Source organism: Megalops cyprinoides, chromosome 24, assembly GCF_013368585.1.
Source record: "Megalops cyprinoides isolate fMegCyp1 chromosome 24, fMegCyp1.pri, whole genome shotgun sequence".
In the NCBI taxonomy this organism is placed as follows: Eukaryota; Metazoa; Chordata; class Actinopteri; order Elopiformes; family Megalopidae; genus Megalops; species Megalops cyprinoides.
In genome coordinates, this window is record NC_050606.1 from 18,226,985 (window position 1) to 18,249,136 (window position 22,152).

The 22,152-nt window shown below is 41.7% G+C and overlaps 1 protein-coding gene across 1 annotated transcript in view; it reads right to left on the reverse strand.

The window, feature by feature from the left end:
- The window catches only part of LOC118770992 (potassium voltage-gated channel subfamily H member 2-like), a 111,308-nt gene that overhangs the window by 85,905 nt on the left and 3,251 nt on the right, over positions 1-22,152 (reverse strand). Inside the window, exon 2 of the mRNA XM_036518815.1 lies at positions 15,856-16,086. Within this exon, the coding sequence (XP_036374708.1) occupies positions 15,856-16,086 (231 nt within the window). The remainder of the gene's footprint in view (positions 1-15,855; positions 16,087-22,152) is intronic.

Genomic DNA, 22,152 nt, shown 5'->3' on the forward strand with positions numbered 1-22,152 from the left:
GTGTGATTTCAGCAAGTACCCCGGCGGAGGCAGACAATGCTGCTGGGGATCGGGTATCACCCTGCTGTGCCACAGCCAGCCCTGCAACTCTGAGATCTGTCCGTTCACTTTGCGCCGTGCAGATGACCTGTCAATCAACGTGGACAATATTCATCCGCCTGCGTGAGGAATAGGCCAGAGAAGACAGGGAGGACAACTCACTGCACAGGATGCTACAGTGAAAAGCCAAGCAACCAACCAACCAACTATATACACATTTTTACCTACAGATTTCATGCAACTGAATTGAGCTCAGTGAATGCTATGTTTTTGGGGCCAATTTCTACAACATTATCTTGATATTAATTAATGTCTTTAATTTTACATGGAACATGGAGACATGAGAAAGGCAAGTCTTTGATCATATGTCCTTTTGAATAATATATACAGTATATAAGATATGTAAATGCAGACCATATATACATATACATATATATATATATATATATATATATATATATATGTGTGTGTATGTATGTATGTATATAGGATATGTAAATGCAGACCATATATACATATATATATATATATGTGTATGTATGTATGTATATAGTCCATATAGTCCATATTTAACTGATTTGTAACACCAGCCTTTCAGCCCATCTCTTCTGAGTCCTGCCCCTTTCAGATGTATGAAAGCATCTACGTGACTCCAGACCTCTGCGTGGGCAGCGGTACAGCTCTGTAGCGCAGTCACTGCAGAGAAACCAGAGCCGCTGCAGACTCTGAGCGCTCAGCAGCCTTGCAAGAAACCCCGAAACTTCACCGCAAAGCTCCCTTCAAAGGAAGCAGCTGAACTGTGACTGATGTCTCCGCTCGGTCCGCTCTCCCGGGTTTATTAGTGCCAGTACCTTGGGAAGGAGAGGACACCGCGCGGGGCTGTTTATTTTGGGAAAAGGAGCGAGTCAGCTTTAAAATTAACGGCTCCGCCCTCCTCCCCCTCGCGAGCGCAGCTGGAGAGTGAAAACATGCCATTAAGAATTAATCGAGTGTGTCCGGTATTAATTAAACGGGAGGCCTGCCGGGGCCCCGGTGGCAGGCGTATCAAAGCCCCCCGCGCCCGCGTTAATCACGCAGAGATCACACGGCCCACGTTAATCACCGCGCCCGCCTGCCCGCCCGCCGCCGGCCTGGTTGTGTTTGCCGCTCAGCAGGGGTGACCCTCCCGGTGCGCCGAAACCCGCACCTGCCTGCCGTGACATCAGCGTTACACATACGGTCGGGGTGGGGTGCAACGATCAGTCACTTTGGGGTTTTCTTGTTCCTCTTGTTCCTCTCCACTCACACGAAAAGGCCGGAGAAACACAGCAGAGCAAGGGATGTGTATTACATCACATTATTGGCATTTAGCAGACACTCTTATCCAGAGCGCCTTACACCAGTTACAAATTTTTTACAATGTTGTACATGTTTACAACTGGATATTTACTGAGCCAGTTGTGGGTTAAGGGTACACCAGCAGTGGCCCAGCAGGGAATCGAACTGGCAACCTTTCGGTTACAAGTCCAGCTCCTTAACCACTATGCTACACTGCTGCCCCATGCATCTCATGCATCTCATGCATCTCGTGCAGTACTGCACACAAACACACTAAACAGACACCAGCACCATCAGCGCATGCAGGCTTGTGGCTGCCTGTGTCAAGACCTGAACCCGCAACCCCCTGGTCACAGATCCAGTTCCTTTCATGCTCATCTGAACACCTACAGCTGAGCGGTTACTATATGTAGTAGATACTGGCAGTCACAGTTACACTGCTACAGAGTTCACTGCAATGCTGGTAAGTTTGAAAGCCATTGAGTTTTGAGTTGAGTCTTGGTGGTAAGGAGATGCAGTGGCTGGCTTGAGGAGAACCACTGACAGGGGCTTCGTTACATATATACATGTCAGTGGAGATTTGTGATTTTGAAAGTGCGGAGACTAAAACCTTAACCTTAAACTAGCAATTATCCTGAATCATTTCTGATTATTTTAACTAATTAACAGGTGTGATCATTTAAATAAAGATCACCTGTAGCAGATTCGTTTTTTACTTACTCTTACTTACTCTTCTAAATTCATTATGAATGTCAAAGAGCTCAGGCCACATTATTGTTGTTATGTTATTTTAGTATAAGAAAGAGACTGGAGGTCAACCTTAACTTCACACACATCTTACAATATGTCTGATACTGAGGCAAAACTATTAAAAACAGATCTGTGACAGTCTTGTAGTTAGTAATTACTGAGCTCCACTCTACCGCACCAAACAGAGGCACATACTCCATCAAACAGTAATTGCTGAAACCATTAATGAACACTAAACCAGTCACAAGTAACATCAAAAGAATTGCGCGTTACTCTGATGCATGTCAGTGTATGCATGTGTGTGTGTGTGTGTGCGTGCGTGCGTGCGTGTGTGTGTGTGTGTGCATGCATGCGAGTGTGTATCAGGGAGTGTCAAGCATAAATAACAGACGTGCACATAATTAAGAATTTGAAACGGCTTCGATCGTCACCCCTCCTAATTATAACTGCGGTGGCATTAATGGATTATCCAGATTAACGATAAGGGCGCGTCTCAACGATATTTTTATCTACCAAGACCACATCTTCCCCAGAGCCTTTCCACAGACATATGCTCCTGCACACACAAACACAGGACCAATTAAAGGCATGCCATTCATGTAGAGGCTTAATATAAGGATGTTAAGCGTGCTCACAGGGAATACTGCGAAAACAGTGACTCCCAACAGCACAAGCATATGACACACCAAATGTCAAGTCAAAGGCAATTTATTCTAGTCTAGTTATGTACAAGTATATTTTTGATTTTAAGCATAGTATCATCTGCTCCTGTGAGGTCAATGGCTGAAATGAATGGCAGGACAGATCCCCTTGACCATAAAAGTTAACCGTATGACAGTGAAACAGCCACTCTGATATTTTAATTCACAGCAAAATATGTCATACAGTACACGGCAAAATATATCAGATTTTGCCACCTTCATGTATCACATTTTAAGGATACAGTACATTGTAGAATAGTTCAAATGTATAAGTAGGCCAGTAATTTATGGAAAATAAATATATTTTCTGAGACTTTAGATTTGAATACATATCGGCTTTCAGACGAGGGTGCTCAATTGATGAAGTCTTACGGGTCATGGCCATGGAATTAAAGTAATGATGGAAAATTACTATACTTAGATCCTGTAACTCACAGAGTGAGGAGGTGAGTCCAAGCCAAGGCGGCTCAGAGCTTGGCGCCGGTTTTGTGGACGGAAGTGATGCGATGTACAACTGCTCAACTATATACAGGGCAATCACCCCAAATCAATCTCTTTTAATGCTGAGTGACAGGCAAAGGGGTCAGGGGTTACCTTTTTTAAAGGCTTTGGTACAACCTGGCTGTGCTGAGTAAATAACCTTCCAGGGATCAAGAAGGAAATTGGAACAAGGCCATTGAGTGTGACTCACGCAGGTGTAAGGGTTAAGTGTGAGTGGGAATCTCCTCAGTGATCTCATCCCGCATTAGGTGCACTTGTGTTTATAATGTGAGCTTCACTTGTGACAGAGCTGGCACTGCATGGGTTAAATGAGAAACCAGGTCAATAATGGCCTGTAATTACTCGTTGCTGATTTAAAAACGTGTGCGTGCGTGTGTGTACCTCCACATCTGTGTGAGTGTGTGTGAGCGTGCCAGCATATGCAGATTTGTGTGCGTGTGTGTATGAATGCGCACGCGTATGCCACCTACACTCTCAGTCTGATTTATGAAGGCACCTTAAAGTTTATGTTCCCCCAGTATTAAAGGCTTAGGGGATAAACACAATATTAAACATAATATTACCAGGGATATAAAAGTAGGTGGTGCTGCGAATGCTGTGACGGAGAGATGAGCCGTCCCCCCAATGCTGCCACCTGTTGGGCCACGCTCGCCATTACAACCGCTTTCCACATTACATTGCGCTTTCCACTGCAACACGCCACTGCGCCAGGACCATAACAAACCACCCACTCTGCTGTCTGCAGCCCCCAAGCCTGCACATGGCTCTACTCGCTCATTTCATGCTCTTCTTGACCGAGCTCTCCGTCAATCAAATTATGACACAGACACAGCACTGAGGCATAGAGGCTGTTTCACACATGAGACGGTCGAGCCTCATCTGCATTCAGAAAACAATGACTCCTAATGTCATAACCAGCCAGCTGCATTTCTATTCTATTTCTCTGTCGCTCAGTGATTTGCAGGCCTGATTCCTTGTAAATATTTAGTTTGAGGCTGCAAGAAAAAGCAATTGCCATGGCTTAATAAGCTAATAAACAATGTTCTGATGTACTGATGGGATAAAGTCAAGCTGGCAGTTAAGGAGAAGGGGACCGCTGATGCTACAAGCCTGTGACAGCACTGTTTATCTGGGAGCAGCGACAGTCCTTGGGAAAGCAGGTGAATCGTAATACAGTTACAGTCGTGTGCGTTTGAATGCTAAGGGCTTGTTGACATTCCAGCGATTCAGGCAGTATGGGATGTTGAAACAAAGCATGATTCACACTGCTGTATGGAGCATCTGATCTCACCTGGGGGATCTGAAGCTATGATATCTGGGTCTTTTTTTTTACATGGAATCGCAAAGAGAGTTAAGTTTCACCTGAACGTCCACAAAATATTCAGCTGGATGTTTGCAGCGGCCGTGGGGCGCGTACTAATTCGAGCGTGGGCGTTCGCTGAGACCGTATGCTGCGCTATCTCTCTCTTCGTAGCCTCTTACCTTGGTGTCAGCGCAAATATTAAATCGTGAGACAGAGGGGCCCTATGTAGGCAGCAGTAGCACAGTGGCCAGCGCAGGCATACGGTAAAAGGCACAGCGATCAAACGCGCGACGCTAGCTCGATATTGCTATTTTGGCATCACAGAGGGAAAAAAAAGACACTTGGACCGCAGCTGCTATTCTCCTGCACTGTGTGGAGGAGTACGATCATTTTGGAGTGCAGCCTTGCAATAACACACAGTGCAGTAGTATTTAAACAGTCCTCACAAGCCACCTGTGAAAAAGGTGCTGTAAATGCAAGTGCAAGAAGTGAAGTTCTCAAAAATTGAATAGGGGAGATTTCTACGTAGATACTACCACAGCAACAATATTATAAAAGAATCCATCACAGTAAAAGAATTACAATACATTTTTACAACTTTTTTTGTTTAATGTTTTACATGCAACTATGGATGATATATATGTGTAACTTTATATATAATTTTTTCATATTTCATCCATACTTGCATTTGAAACATTAAACACAAAGCAAAAAGTTTACCAATACATGTAAATATATATCTATTGCTAAACACATTATTTAGTATGTAAATAGAGCACACCAACGACAGTGAAACATTTGCAACAAATCTTCTGTTGTGACTTGACAGAGACTGAATGTCACTGCTCACTATTGTCTTTGCAAATCTAATTTAATAGGCAGTTATGCACCCCAAGTAGCTCATTAAATGAGATCTGCAAAGGCCACTATGTGCAGAAGATTCATTCATTTCAATTAGCTTATTTCATCTACTACGCAACTGTTGCAGAGCTTCATTCACCAGGCCAATTTTTATTTCTCTTTTAAAACTCTGAAACTCAAAACTTTGCTCTAACTTTCAGTTTCAAGTTTTTGTTTTGGTCTTAAGTCACAGGTTTTGAATTTACAGTGCTTTAAAAAATTCCCTCCCCAACCTACATGGCAAAGTGGGGAATTTTAGTGATTTGTGATGTAATCCTTTTAAAAGGTCGCTGCAAGACTATATTCAAAGCGCTGTGCAGATGAGACACGAGGGTCAGATGGTCTATATTCATAATTAGAGATGTTATTTCATAAGGAGAATCTCTCCTGCCTCAGATAAGCACTGTGTTCTGGTGATGGGATGCCCTAATTAGCAGGACAGCACACAGAGCAAGTAATGGTTGTCAATCCCGAGAGAGAGGAAAGTGCCCACTAATTAACTGTCATTACGGGCCAGCCCTCCTCTCACCCTCTCTTTGTGTAAGTGCTGCATTTACACTGGAACTAGTTTGACATTTTTCACAAGAGCACCCGATAAAAAATGGCATTTCCACAGCTTGTGCTGCGATGACGCCTCACTAAATGAAAGGGGTGGGGGGGGGGGGGGGGGCAGGGGGTTGGACAGAGAAAGAAAATCTTCAGGAAAAATAATGAGCAGAAGAGGAGCGCTGAGGTTTCTCTCCAACAAGGAAATCCTTCAAGGGGCCTGCGGGAGGACATGTTTAAATGGAAGAGCCAATTACGCGCGAACCGCAGGAGAGCAGGAGATACGCGCCTGTCTGGATGGAGACGGGGCTCGGCACACGCTACCTGCGGTGTCACACAAGCGGGAAATGGGTACTTCATCTGTGGGATGCGCTTGAGTTTGATACGTCAGGCCTCATAAATGTATAACAACTCAGTCCTCCATATTGTACATCTCGTATCAATGTATAACATCTCAGTTCTCCATACTGTACATCTCGTGTCAATGTATAACATCTCAGTCCTCCATATTGTACATCCCAGTCCTCCATATTGTACATCTCGTATCAATGTATAACATCTCAGTCCTCCATATTGTACATCTCAGTCCTCCATATTGTACATCTCGTATCAATATATAACGTCTTAGAGCTTCTGTATGATACAGGTCATAAATGTATAACATCATACATCGTACATAACATAAATGTATAACCATATAAATGGCTTCATATAAATGTACAGGTATAATGTACAGTTATAACATCTCAGAGCTCACATGATACCCCTCATATGAGTGTATAATCTTAGATCTATATATTATATACTCTTCCACACATAGATGTATAACATCTCAGAGCCTCTGTACGGTACACCTCATGTATAACATCTAAGGCCTCTGTATGTATGATATACCTCATTTGATTGTACAATATCTTAGACCACTGTGTGATATCAGCTAACACCACAAACCCAGGTACATTTACCCTCAACATACACACCAGTTGACAAATAGAAACTGCCCAAAGAAAGGAATCATGTTTGCTGAAGTATGACGCACCCATCAAGTCAAAACTCTGGATTCATCCATCCATGACCTGCATCCATCCATCACCAGCACTGTTGGCAGCATTTTGGCACGATTTCGCCAGCGGAGAGGTACATCCAACCTGCTTCATAAATGAGTCTATCCATGCAGACAGTGGCAGCACCACTCTCCTGGGGGGGGAACGCCACCGCTCACCGTATCATTGCTCAACTCATTGTGGCCCCCATTCATCACTGTACAGATACATCGGGCTGAGTCAGCCGTGCGCTCGGCACCTTATCTGATCACACACTGGGGACAGTCCACTCCACCACTGAATGGAGTCAGAATTGAAGAGTTCCTTGCAAGTGCAGAAAGTGCGCACACACACGCACGTCAAGCTTTAAGGCTTTCAAGTCCCATATATGATATTTTATGTATGATATGTAATATCATACATATATAAAATGTATAATGTAATACCTGGTATAATATAATACCAGGTACCTGCTCTGCCCGCACAGCATATTATAATATACATAAAGTCATAATATCCTATTGGCCCATATCTTGGATTGTTTTGTATTGCATTGTATTTCTGTACATTTTCAACCTAACTGAAAAGACAGTGTAACTGTTTATCATATTATAAACAGCAAACAGACGTCAGAAGAATGTCAAAAGGAACCCTATCATTCTAAACCACAGCAGGAAACAGCTGTACGCACTACCTGCTGGGAAAAACCAACCCTTGCATGCTTGTTCATTGCTCAGTAAATTTCAGTTGTACACAATGTTCTCATCTCTGGGGTTTTTCTTAACCTTATTCAAGTAGACCCCAAACCATCACAATTTCACTGAAATTAACACATTATTTTTTTCTCTACTACGCAGAAGATCTGGAACAGAGTAAGGGATGAATCCATCCATAGCACCCCAGCAGTGAAGAAAAAGAATATATAATGATGATGACGATGCTGCACTCTTATTCTCTGCTACACAATGCTGCCCCCCCCCCCCCCCCCCCCCAAACATAGGTAAATGTCACCATGGTGATTAATTTGAGGCAGGATTATGCAGTGTCTCCGTAGCTCCCCCACACTGACGCTGTCTTACCGTAAAACCAATGGCCCCTTTAAAGGACCCCTAGGGCTGTTCTGCAGAAAGCACATTATTAATGGTGCACATCACTGCTGTCGTTTTAACATGCAGGACTGCCTGAGCCTTGAAATGAGCCTCAAATTTTCTGGAAGAAAGAAGAATTTCAATATGAACCCAAGGAAAAGTAGAAGGTAGAGGTATATTAACCTTGATGTCTTACTGCTACAGAGAAGCCTTGAGGAAGTGATTGAAGAGATAAACCGTCTTACAGTTGTATTACATTTTACCCCTGCTCTGAGTACCTCAGCCTCTGTCAGGACTCACTCCAGCTAACCGCATACACGGCTCCTGTATAACACATTCACTCCACCCATGAACAATCCGGTCTGCACAGAGCACTGGACAGGGCCTTCACATTATACAAGTACATGGCAGAGGTCCTCACATGAGCGCTTAACACACGTAAACTATCACACAGAAATTTACACCACAGGATACTTACAGTCAGTTTTGAAAATGAATTTAAGCCTTTCTGCATGTTTTGCAGTTCCCGTGCATTATAGTTGAGCAGGCCTTTCCCAAACTCGCCATTGCTGCAGTAATTAGTGCATCAGACCTATGTATTGTTTGACTTCCTGTCAGTGGAAGGATTTTTTAAAGCAGCAATACCAGTAGACTGAAAATTGCAAGTGATAATGACATTTTGTTCCTCCCTGTGACTGCAAGCAAGATGTATAAGCAAGTTAGAGCTAGAAAACGCAGAACCCAAGCAAAGCAAGAAGTAGAGCTTGTTTTTCTCAAAGTAGAAAAGTTTCTCTGGCTTAAGTCTGAAGAAGGAAATGGCCTGCGGACTGCCATTTATCAGTGACTGAACTAATTGTGTTTGTGTTTGCACTTTTCCAATGCACAGAACAATCAATCTGGGAGAAACATGTCTTTCGCCTCATGCGCTGTGTGTGGGACTGAAAACACTATTAATGAATTCCACCATGTTGTTATACATTTTCATTGATTTCCTACATGAATGACAGACCAATAACTCACATTCGTGCTATTCATCCCTTAATTTGCCTATACATAACAATAAAACACTAACAATGCTACTGCACTACAGGAGAGATCAACTGCTCAAGGCCATTTCTTTCCCTGCGCCATTCCTGTTTTTCTAATTAAGGACGAAGAAAGAGGGGTTAGTGGCTCTTAATGCTCCATGTGCATTTGCTTAGGGTTTATCTGACTAATGTAACTGACTTCAATGAAAAAGAAACATGTGTTGCTTGACCCAAAGACCGCTGTTTATTGAAGAGCTGAATACTCAGGTCATTACATGATCAAATACAGTCAAATACAGTGCAAAGCATTCATAAGACTTGTCTATGATTATGATTATGTTTTCCATGCAGTGTGATTTATTTGGGTATCTCTATGGGGGGACAGTTGTACCTTCAGGATGATTTGGGACATCTCCATTGGTATTTGCATAATGGAGGAATTCATCCAACACTATATTCATTAGATTATCTCTATTATATTGTTCCAGAATATGAGGTTTAAAGTTGTAGAATGGCTCATTTTTGAATTTGCACAAATAAAAAAAGTGCAACCACTGTTAATTAAATGGTAACAAAACCCAAAGGGATGAAGCGATTTCCTGGTGTCTCTGACATACTAGGATCCTAGGTAGGATCCAGCCGCCTCAGTGTTGCTTCCCCTGGTCCTTGCCCCTTCCAAGGTCACTGAGGCCTGCCTGAACCATCCAAGCCTAAAAATATTCCAGCCAATCGCACCTCTCCAGTGAGTTATACCTCTCTGCAGGCCTGGAAAGCAAAGGTTGGCAGACTCCTGTCTGTCACAGAGATCCTCCAATCAGCCCTGACACTCAGACGTGGCTGCTGCTGTGAAGCTTTTATCAGGCTCTCGCCTCACAAGGAAACAACAGCCTCATTTTCTCATCTGCTCTGGCCAAGTAATTACATCGGTATTAGGCAGCGATTACACCTGTATTTATGCTGTGATAACACCCCTATTTAAGCTGTGATTACACCTGTATGTATGAAGTGATTACACCTGTATTCAGGCAGTGATTACACCTGTATTCAGGCAATGTTTACATCTGTGTTCAGTGCATCCAGTGTAATGTTGTTTCATGGCATGCAATAATTCTACCTGAGACAAACTGTGCATGCTTTTACTGAGACCAAATTGACCCAAAGTCAAAACTCAGACACATACTCATAACGTCATACAAAAATATATATTTGTTAATATTTGTACGCAATTTACATATTTGTACTCTATTACTATATTATTTCTACTTCACTCTAAGCACAGTGCAGCACTGTGGTCAGGGAAGCTTTGACTAGTGGGTAGCATTCTGGAATCCCAGGAACTCAACTGCATCACTCCAGTGAATATTTCATAGGATAAGGGCATCTGCTTAGCAAATGAAAGGCATCGAGTAAAGTCAGCCCTGGCCAGCTCCTCTCTCCAGGTTGGAAGGCAAGTCTGGAGGATCCATGGGAGCTGTCACAGTGGCTCTTAGTGACACAGTGCAGAGAGCTGGGACTGGGTCCAGGGGGATTCTCTGCATACACACACACAGACACACACATAGATGCTCACTCACTCATTTCTTCAATCATTAATGCACTCACTCACTCATTTACTCTCTCAGTCTCAATAATGTTTTACTTACTTATTCAGTTATTCACTCATTCACTCATTCAATCTTTCTGGTTCCCTCTATTTTTCCCCTCCTTACTGTCACTCTAGTTTTCCTCCTATTTACACACACACACACACACACATACGCAGGCAGCGAGGTTTATTCTGCTAAGACAGATTGCCAGGAAAGGAAGGAGAACCTCTGAGTTTTCAACAGTTTACATCAAACACAATGAGTTCCGTCCCTCTGCTTAACATCACACTGTGTTTTACAGCTAACCCTACATCTGAGCAGTTAGTGAGAGGGTTATTTAGTGAGAGGGTTATTTAGTGAGAGGGTTATTTAGTGAGAGGGTTATTCTAGATCACTCAAAGTACATGCTCTGCCTGCATCCTTGCTTTGCAGAATCAGACATCACATTAGTTTCGAGTGATGGCCTTTCGCCGCAGGGACCTCTCATGCAAAAACTGAAGCGTTTTGTAGACAGTAGACACACAAAGCCACTCCATGGATACCAAACTGCTGACACCCAGACTATCCTTCAGCAGGGTGCTGGTATGTGTACGTGTGTGTAGGCCTGCCTATATTTGAGTACATTTCTTTATGTGTGTGTGTGTGTGTGTGTGTGTGTGTGTTTTGTGTGTGTGTGTGTGTGTGTGTTGTGTGTGTGTTTTGTGTGTGTGTGTGTGTTTTGTGTGTGTGTGTGTGTGTGTGTGTGTGTGTTGTGTGTGTGTGTGTGTGTGTGTGTTGTGTGTGTGTGCATGAGTGTTTGTACTCTGTACTTTCAGTGTTCCCACTCCAGGTGAGATGTTCTTTTAAATACTCTCAGGACCAATCAGGCCACAGCCTTATGCAACGATCGGCAGTCTGGGGGATCCGCTCAGGGAGTCGTGCTGCCTGGTGACTAACTGTTCCTCAAGTGATCACGACTTACGAGTCTTTTATAGTTTCAAGGAGGTATAAAACCAATACACCATTAAGGTAAATGGCATGGAATAATAGGCGGTTGAAGAAGGTCATTACTAAGGCAGGACTTGAGTAATGAGCTGAGACTATCGCTGGCAGCCATGACAGTAAGAGCAGCTGGGGAATGAGGGGTCTGAGACATAAAAAAAAGTTCATGTACAAACAGCATCTCGTCTGTCAGCTTCAGATATAGCATAACTCTTATTTATCATACAGCATAACCATAATTCTCTTTAATACCGCAGGCACTGTTCAAAGACCCTGTCTCTTCTGGAGATGCACTAACAAAAATACTAGCTCGTCTGAAGAACAGTGGGTTTGAGTGATATATGTCCTATCTAAACAAATATCCTATCCTATGATGACATGTTCATTTTCATCTATAGCTCTATCAAGTCATTTCTGCTGAAAGTGTACACCTTTGTGTACTTGCTATGATTTACTGCTTGTATATCTGCATAGGGGAAATTCACAGAGCTAGGCCTAAACACGTTTATAGACAAGGAGTGTTCAGGGTGGCACTGTGCTTGCTTGTGGGGGGGGTTAAATAAATCAGACTTAAGAGCTGGTGGTCTGAACGCTTGCAATACAACACAGTGGCACTGGTGACCGAAACTACTAACTTGCCACTGTGCTCACACTTGCTGTTGGACTTACACCTAAAGTCAAACTCCCACTTGGGCTATTTCACAAGGAGAGGCCTGGTGCTGTCTGAGGGCTGCAAAAGGGACAGCAACATACCGGAAAACTGACAAAAACTTGGGACAAATAAGGCAGCATGCCCTGATTGTATTTGCCTATACTTAAATCCCTATACTTAAAGAACTAGGGTAGAGTACTCACAGACTCTTCACAAATGTGTGCATGTAAGTTTTAGAAACATCAAGAAATTCTTGATGACTAGTATCAAGGCAGTTTAATACCAACACATATAAGAAAGTTTTGGATTCTACCATGTGTTAGATTAAAGTTAAAATAAAGTAGCATCATAAATGATATTTAATATGTATTTCTCAAATCTCAGTGAATTCTTAAAGAGAAATATAATATCTGTCTACTGAAATTGATCTCCTGATATAATCCATGTGTTCAAAAGGCTTTAATGTACAGCATAAACAACTCATTATGAAAGAAAAATCAATATGAATTAAGGGGGTTATTCCAAAAAGGATTGAAAATGGCTGGAGGACATGGCTGCATATGGATTTTTATCCAATTGTTTGCGTTCCCTCCTCAATGGTTTATAGTATCTGTAATCTATCCCATAATTAAATTACATAACAGTATTCTGTCCAACTTTGGGTATTGCACTATAAGGACACAGTTGCTGTTCAGAAAGTACTGAGAAGGACAGCAAGACTGTTTGTAAGTATCAAACATAAAAGCTATGATGAGGGACATAAGACATTTAATCTTTTTAGTTGAGTTTGATTGCATTTTTTATTTTGATTGCAGTTTTAAAGAGGTTCTAAAAAGTTAACTAAAGCTATTTCATTCATGGCAGAACTTGAGGACATAGGTGGACATAATTGCAAGGAAAATTTCATATGCTAGGATTTTTTTTCTTCAGACAGCTATTAATGCATGGGATAGTCATAGCATAACTACAGTATTCACATAGAGGAGGCTTAGTGTGTTCAAGACCAGGCTTGACACAGTCCTAGACACACTTTATTCCATAAGCAAAACATCAAGCCTAGCTGGGCTGAATGGCCTGCTGCCATTATCAAACTTTCCTTCTAGCAAATGAACAACACACAGAATGAATGAATGAATGAATGAATGAAAACTTTGTTGTCTTTCCAGGAGGTTGGGAGGAATTGCAAGAGAAATTACACTAGATGACAGACAGAAAGGACCGAATGACATTACAGTAAACATATACCTGCTCTGTTTAGGCCACATTGCAAGTCTGGGAGGAAGTCAGTCAAATTTTGCAACTGGAAGTACAGGAAAAATAAATAGCTGAAATGTATTGATAAATGACCAAGTAAAAATAGGGAGCAGTTGTTGACTGTCAAAGAGACCACTCACTCACTCTTTCACTCAGTCAGCTGATCTGTAACTCAGCCACTACATTGTTCAGTGAGTCAACAAGAAGCACTATTATTTCTAATGCTGCTTCTCGCTTTCATAGACAGAAATGACCAGATCTGATTGGTCACTGGCGAATCTCTAAGGGTTCTGCATATCTGTGGTCACACCAGCACATAGGCATCAGAGAGTCAGAGAGAGCACAGGAGATAAAGAATCGTGTGAATAATTTGCACAGTTTCTAAAAAAAATACCGATCAGACTCAAAGTCAGCTAATGAGATCTTGTTAATTACCCATAGCACAATATTGTTAGTCATTTATCTTTAGTTTAATAGGCACAGACAGAATTAATCTAACATGTCTGCTTTCCTATTCTAAATGAATCTCCACAATGGAGCAGAACGAGCTAAGGATTAATCTTCAGGAACATACAAAGACAGACAGACACACACACACACACACACACACACACACACACACCTTCAAGAAACTTCCTCTACGTTCTGTTATTCCAAGTCATTCCATTGTTTGCAAAAAGCCTTTTGTAAAGAGGGAGATCGGGACAGCACATAGAGATATGAATGAACAAGGCTTCAACCAGCCTTACAAGAACTCATCCTGTAAGAATCCATTATCCTGTCACTTCATCCCAAAGAAACTCACAACTGGGAGCTCAATGGGAAACGGTCCACTGAACTCAAGAGGAGTTTATTTCATCATTTCTGAAGGCTTATGCTGTAGCACTAGCACTGCAGCTACAGCAGTTGAGAGATCACAGCACTTGCATACAGAAGAGAGGAGGAGAGAGACAGCGCTCTGTAATTCCAAGGCCCTTTGGTCCAGTAATCTAATGTGGAAGATTTCCTTGTTTAAACATTCCAATACTGTTAAAGCAGAGGTCAGAGGGATTATGAGTGTATAGCGACTAACATTCCATAATACAAGCTAATGGATGGGCGAATCTTGAGTGCACAGGGGCTAACATTGCACAGCCCAAGTTAATGGCATAGATACTTCATACACAGACCAGACAGCAAGCCAGTGCATACCACATCAATTCTGCCACTGCCATTGTACGAAATATAAGTATTCAGATTTTTTGGCTTTTTATGACGATTCTTGAAGGGGAACAGTTTAAAACAGAATATCAATAGGAACACGCAGGGAAGTAAACAGCATTGGAGACTCCTGTTACCAAGCAGAACTTCAAAGACAGGGCACAGAAGGAAAACCGGAGCTGAATATCTGGTAATAACTTAACATCTGTGCCAACAGCCTGAGAGATCTAGAGTGAATCAGCACCAACATTCCGCTATACAAACTAAAGGAGGAATGCATAATTTTACACACTCCTAGGTGTCCTTCATTGGACAGCTTTTACTGACTTATAAATTCTGCTAGCATGGACGATAATCCTAAAACAAATGTTCCTGTCCAGCAATTTGACATCATATCTGCATGATTTAAGCACTTTCCAACCAGTCTGCCCCTGCAAAGGATTTCTGTAAATATCCAATATGGAAGAGGTATCTCTCAGTATAAACAGTGGAAAGTCTGCTTGGTTAAGCACAGTTGGACTGCACTCTACTGTGGAAAGCCTGCTCTATCTGGCACTGGCTCTGTCTTTGAGGGTCCTGTTATTGTATTCTGCAGATACCTGCAGTAGGGATCTTTCTTGTCCAACACCAGATTTCTGTAGGGTAAGCATATAGCAAAACAATACATTCTAGAGTTAGCTGAGCACCATTGTTCATTTCTTTATCAAATCACATTCAGTGAAATCTGACAGCCAATGACCATAAACAAGGAACAACCAGTGTTGTTTCACCCTCTGAATTTAGCAGTAAAAAAATTCGTACATACTTCTGATTTCTCCATAAATGACAACATTCCAAACAAGACTGACTCCCACATACGCTGCAATAGCCACATGTAAACCCTTAATTCACAAGGAGATTCAAGTCTCACAGAAAGAGTTTCCTTCATAGGCAAAGCGTGCGCCGGCTAGCAGGCTGCAGTCCTACCGTCTTTCCTGTAGAGGGAGATCTCCACCTTCCTCTCCTCTGAGCCCAGCAGCGCCTGGGCCATCTGGACCACGGCCAGCCGCTTGGTGCGCGGGCCGTACAGGAAGTTGCAGGTGCAGGGCTTCTGCATGACCTCGGCCCGCGTGTAGCCGCACATCCCGCAGAAGCCGTCATTGCAGAAGATGATGGCGCAGTTCTCCACCCGCGCGTTGGCGATGATGAACTTGCGGTCTGCGGGGGTCGGGGGTTGAGGAGTTGGGGGTGAGGAGAGTGAGAGAGAAAAAAAGCAGTGTCAGTGACCACTAGACATGGACTTAGCCTTCACTTTACGTGCTGACCACTGAAAGCCAGCCCGAATTCATGCTGGTGATCAAAACTAGTCATTCCTTGCACAGGTGACAACTCCAACAGAGCTGCCAAGTGTGTCTATGAACAATTTAATTCCCATTGTATTATACTCCTGTTGTCACGTCTGAAAAAATGGTTGACTTTGCAGCCACAGTACAGGTTTCCAGACTTTCAGTTAAGCGGTTGATGCCTGTGACACAGAAGATCTGGGACAGGCCCAGTAGGATGCCTCTGATTACATGGATTCAATCAAAAATAGGAAGTGTTATTCAATCAATAAAAAAAACCTCCCAGTTCCCCATCTGACTAAGACCTTGGTTTGGTAGCAATCATGGGGTTACGTGTATTACTGTAATACAGTGCCATATTAATCTTGGACAGTTTTATTATTTTACTTTACCTTAAGGCAACTTGGTGGTTTTGATTGATTCTACTACTCCCAACAATATACTGCACCACAGTAATGTAATGGTAATATTCAGCAAGCCCTGCTTAATAAAAGAGCCCTTTAATATTGTGCATAAATCTCCTACAGGAAGAGTTTAGGCTTCGTGAACTTCAAAATAGGTAAAGATGGCTAACAGTATGTTGCCAGTCATTCACTGAGAGGAGCCAATCAAAACACAGAGATTTCAACATAATTTCTGAAACACTTTCATTTCCAGACCCACTATGTAGTCCACAAGGTCTCTATAGCTCTATAGGTCACTCTTAGAGTGTTGTTTCTGTACACCAAAAATCTTTCCTATGCGAGATACCGAAAATACGACACAATACAATACAGAGTTTCCATGGGTCACACAGTCATTTCAAACAGCCATTTCCTTTCCCTACACCATGCTATCAACTCAAGAAGCCCAGGATGGGTTTGTTGCAATTGAATACTTCAGTAGTTGATCCAACCTGCTACTGCCTTAATGAAAGGAACAGAATCACTTCCCACTTTCCTGTTTCAGCCTCTAAAATAATCTGCTGAAGGTGAGGTGCAAAACTTCCAGGACTGCAACTCTCCTGGAATAGAGCTGAAAATTCCTGACTTCAGTCAAATCAAGAAATCACTGCAGGAAATATATAGCTGTCATAATCTAAATCTTTCCTCATTATAGCACAACAACATAAGGGTCAGAGTTGGGGTCAGTTCAATTGAAGTTGGGGTCAATTTATTGAAGGTGGGGAGTTGGGGTTAGTTCATAACTTGAAAATCAGTCATAATCTTCTATGAAAATTTTTCAGTTGATGAACTGAATTTCAATTCAAATTGGTTGAATTGGAAAGGAATTGACCCCGATTCTGCTAAAGATCACAGTTATGGTTCTTTCCTCATATGATGATGATACCAGCATAAGCAGATGCAATAGTAACGCTGCAAGATGCTGAGAATGGATACCACATATGACTTCCCACAGCAGCAAAATGGGACAATGACATGAGATACTGCTTCACTTGCTTCACATACATGTTATGCACCATAATCGTTTCTGTAAAAAATGTGCTGTGACAGTTAGCTAAATGTACTCATTCAGGCTCCTAAGCCATAAAATGAGATAGGAAGAGCACCATTATCTTAGAAAAATGTCACTTTTCTGACATCTCATTTAACGTCTTGCCTTGGAGTGCTCCAATACAAAGCACTTAGAATCTGTCTGGGGGAGGGGTTTCTACACAGTGACAAATCAGGTCACTGGAGACACATCCATTTCTGAAGAACAATGATTCTGTTAATCTAATGAAGGGGAGAAAAGAAACCAGTTAGTCAATTTCAAAACTATTAATGTATATGTGGTGGGAGTGTGGCTTCACACAAACCAAGAATGAAATGCATGGGCAAAAAGCCTTTGTGGTTAAGGTGCTGTTATGAATCATTTTGATGTTTATTGATTAAAACTAAGTAAATAAAAAAAATGTTCCAAATACATGAAGTGATTTATTGCCAATCTTAATTGCCAAATTTGCTGACATCCTCAATCCATCTCCTCACATTATAAATGGGGTGCATTAGCAATTTCCATTCCAGTTTTGGAAGAAAAAAAACAGGAAGCTTCTGCCATAAATCTACATCAAAGTCTAAGCTGGAAAAATGTGAAGACCTGTGAAAAGTTTCTGCACAGAGAAATTCTTTCAGACTTTGCTCACAAGATTTCCCCAGTTCAAAGTGTCACACTTGTCCTAAGCAGTTTATGAGAGGTGCTGTCCCTGGTAGTATGGCCTCCTCTACGTTTTTATCTAAAGAATTTAGTGAGCCATACTGCTGACATACCCAGTGCTTTTAGTTAATTAAAGTTACTTTTAAAAGAACAGCAATAATCAACAAGAATATTTTGCCATTGGCATATATCTGTGTCTCTCTTGTGAAAAAATTAGAAAAATGTACACCGGTATTAATTTCAATTACCTTTGCTAATAAATAACATTATTTGGAGTTTCATCCTAAGATTCTAAGCCAAATTTTAAGTCACTGCTCTTACCTCAGTGATGTAAACTATTTGCACTAGAGCAAATCTTAACTCCCAGCTAGATCAGAGAAAAATTAGCAATTTACCTACTTTAGCTTGTTAGTACACTATCCATCTATCTGAATATAAATATGCCTTGCCAATCAGCAAACAAGGCTAATGGCTGTTTTGTGTTTGCTTGGTGTTTGTTCAGGCCTTAGTGCACACATTGCTTCTTCTGGTTTTAGCCACTTTATTGGAATTACTGTTTCTTTTCCATCCAGCTAGTTAGCAGGGCATCTAAACAAAAGGTTTTCTTGTTCTTTGTTCCATTGTGGATGATCCAAGCCACATCCAAGCCACAACTGTAGACTAGGTTTCTCTGTCTGGGCATTACACCAAACAGTTTGAAGGTAAGTTAGTTACGTAGTTAGGGGGTGAAAAGGTATGCACTACACTGAGTGCGTGACAGAATGATTCCACTCCTAGATAAAACCCAGGATTAGTTCAGTTGTGACTGTTACTGGCTGGTTGAGCACCTTGAGAGTAAGATTCCTGATCTTGCTGGACTCCACTGTAAAACAGAATTGTGCCTTGGGGCAAAATTATTGTAAGTTGTTTTGTTAATGCAATATGTCACTTCCCCTACCAGAGGCAGTGCTTTTACTGATCCTAACAGAATTTGCAGCATTGATGTAGAGAAACCACTGGCACCACATGACCGCAACAAAGTCTCTTCTAAGGTGAGCTACCTCCTCCAGATCCAGGGTTTTCAAATTTATGTGAGCTCATTTTCAACTTAACGTAACTTTTAACAGCAAACTACACACTAACTAAGGTATCTTATCCCTTCAGAGAGTTAAAATGGCATAGAATGGTGTATTCAGATTTGCAGTGGATACAGAGACCCTTAGAAGTCCCAGGTTTGACACAGTCTTCCAGTCACTCTAGAGTCTCAACTTTTGACAAAAAGATGAGCCTAGCTGGGCTAAGCGGCCTGTTCTTATCATTTATTTTATGACTGTATGTTCTGAAAACATTATATTACATTACAATTGCTCAGCAGATGCTCTGATCTACTCACATACATCTCATATAGCTTTACATGGTTATGTTATTCATTCATACAACTGTTTGAACCCTTGTTTAAGATGTGATTTAATCAACATGGAAATCACTACAGCAGATGCAAATGCAGAATACAGTTCTGGAGCTCCTCAAGTTCCTCCACTCTGTACCAATGCCTTCATGATGAACCTCAAGCCTAGACATATTTATCATGTCCATTACTTCCTCAGTGTGGACCTGAGATGGCTAATTTTGTACATTGATCATTCTGAAGTGTCTTAGCTTCTTACCTAATGCAAAAGCACAATGATTCAGAACTTTTTTCCTACCCCAACTCCCACCTCTCCTATTATCTGACATGATAAAAAGTGGAGACCACACAGTATTTATTCACAGCACAATGTGCTTTGTCCTTTACACTGAATCATTACTTAAACCACAAGTGAATTACTTCATAAATTCTTTTCTTTTGTAACATTATGAGTTGGGGAGTCACTGGAAATTAAAAAAATGAACCCCTTGGGTAAAGACAAGTACAAAGTATATTGTGTTAATATTACAGCAACTGTGACAAAAATGAAAAACATATTTCTTGCTGATTCAGTTGTCCAACTAGGCCAGGAACATTGCTGTTGTAGTCTAGGACAAGGTATTGAAATCAACTTCACTCATTAAATATATAGATATACAAATGGATGACATATAAACTCTGTAAGTAGTTTTGGATAAGAGTGTCTGCTAAGCAAATCTAGTGTAATATGTCTCTATATGACAGCTACTCAGAAACAATGGGTTTCTACTGTATGCCCTCCCACTGAGACTCAAGAGCGGGACTGAGAAAGCTGATTAAAGAGGCCTTGTAGCAATGGAAAGATATTTAATATTTGCATGAATATATGAATAAATAACCCCCTGCCTGCATACTCCTTCACAATTCACCCCCCTCTCACTAGTTTCCTGCTGTATCCAATATGCTACTGAAACTACAAACGTCTAGCTTTTGTAATGTATATATCAAAGAGTACACCACTGACATAAATAGTCTTTATTAAAGCTCTATGAACTGAGCATCTTGACCGCCTAGCTCTATTGAGATAATCTTTTTCAAAGACTAGAGAGAAACAGGAAACACCTCTTTTCACTGATGGATTGTTTGCTTTTTCAGGAAACAAAAGCCGACTGCACAATGTACTTGCAAGGGGATAGAATAAGGTGATACAAACCCTTAGAAATCGCCCCAGCCCTCTCAGTTTAAAGAGTGGTGTCAAAACGAGCAGCTGGGATGCAGATCCTGCTTTCTCTTTACGTTTTTGTTCTATCACTGTCACTGCAAATGCTACCCAATCATTTTCTCAAACAATGCATCCTCATGCATGACAACCGTCTACATTTCTCAAAAACATCCCTAGGGGAAGACAACATCCAAAAGAAAAACAAAGTGTTACCATTAAACCTGACATTTGGATTCATTTTTTTTTTTCAGCACACAAAAGACTAGTGTTCTAAACTTGACACTAGAAATTTTGCTTTCATGCGGTGCTTGCAGACTTGGTCCAGAAACTGATCAATTTTAGTGCATATATAGTTAATGTAAACTCATGCTGCCCACCTCACAAAAAACTAAAGCGTAGTACAGGTGAAAATCTACCTGAATGGTACTGTTACATTGCAAGGAACTTAATATAAGTGTAACAGAAGATGCTATAGTCTGGCTTACTGCATTCAAGCCCAACAGGTGCTGCAGCACCAGCCTTGCAGCATACGGGTAATTAAAGTTATGCACTAGCGAGCTGGCTAGCAAACAAATCTCAGTATCTGAAAGGACATCAGCACTGCGCATTGGGTACAGAAAATCTAAGTCTCTGCCCAGTTAGCTGGACTAAACCCAGTCAGCAACACTGCTGGCCAATCAGAGGCTAGTACGCTAAATGAGCATACCGAAATGGAACTCACTCTGAATACGATATCTTGTTCCGATAATGAGAAAGAACATAATGTAGTATATATTATATATATATATATATATATACTAGTGTCGAGCAGATAATCATTCAACCTGTACTTTGGTGATATACAGCTTACATTTTCTACATTATGGCAAATTCAAAAAACAGTTTCTACAGGAGATGCGAGGGCACAGCCACGTGCTCATGTCATTTTGGATCCATCGATAGGACACAAGTATAAATAGCCCAAACCGCTAGAGCTAAAGGCAGGAAGGCGCAGCGTCTATTCTAAACCCACTGCAGCAGTCTCATTCTTTCTTTACAGCTAAGACTTCATCTTAGGACAGATCTCAGGACACTGCTGTCCCTTGGTAAATAAGCCTTCTGTGCATCTGGTGACAGCCATATGCTGAACTGGTGTCAGTGCGCACGGATCTCACTGGATGCCCCTTGTCCCTTCGTGGCACTGTCAGGCCACATAACGAGAAACGCCTAACGTGGAG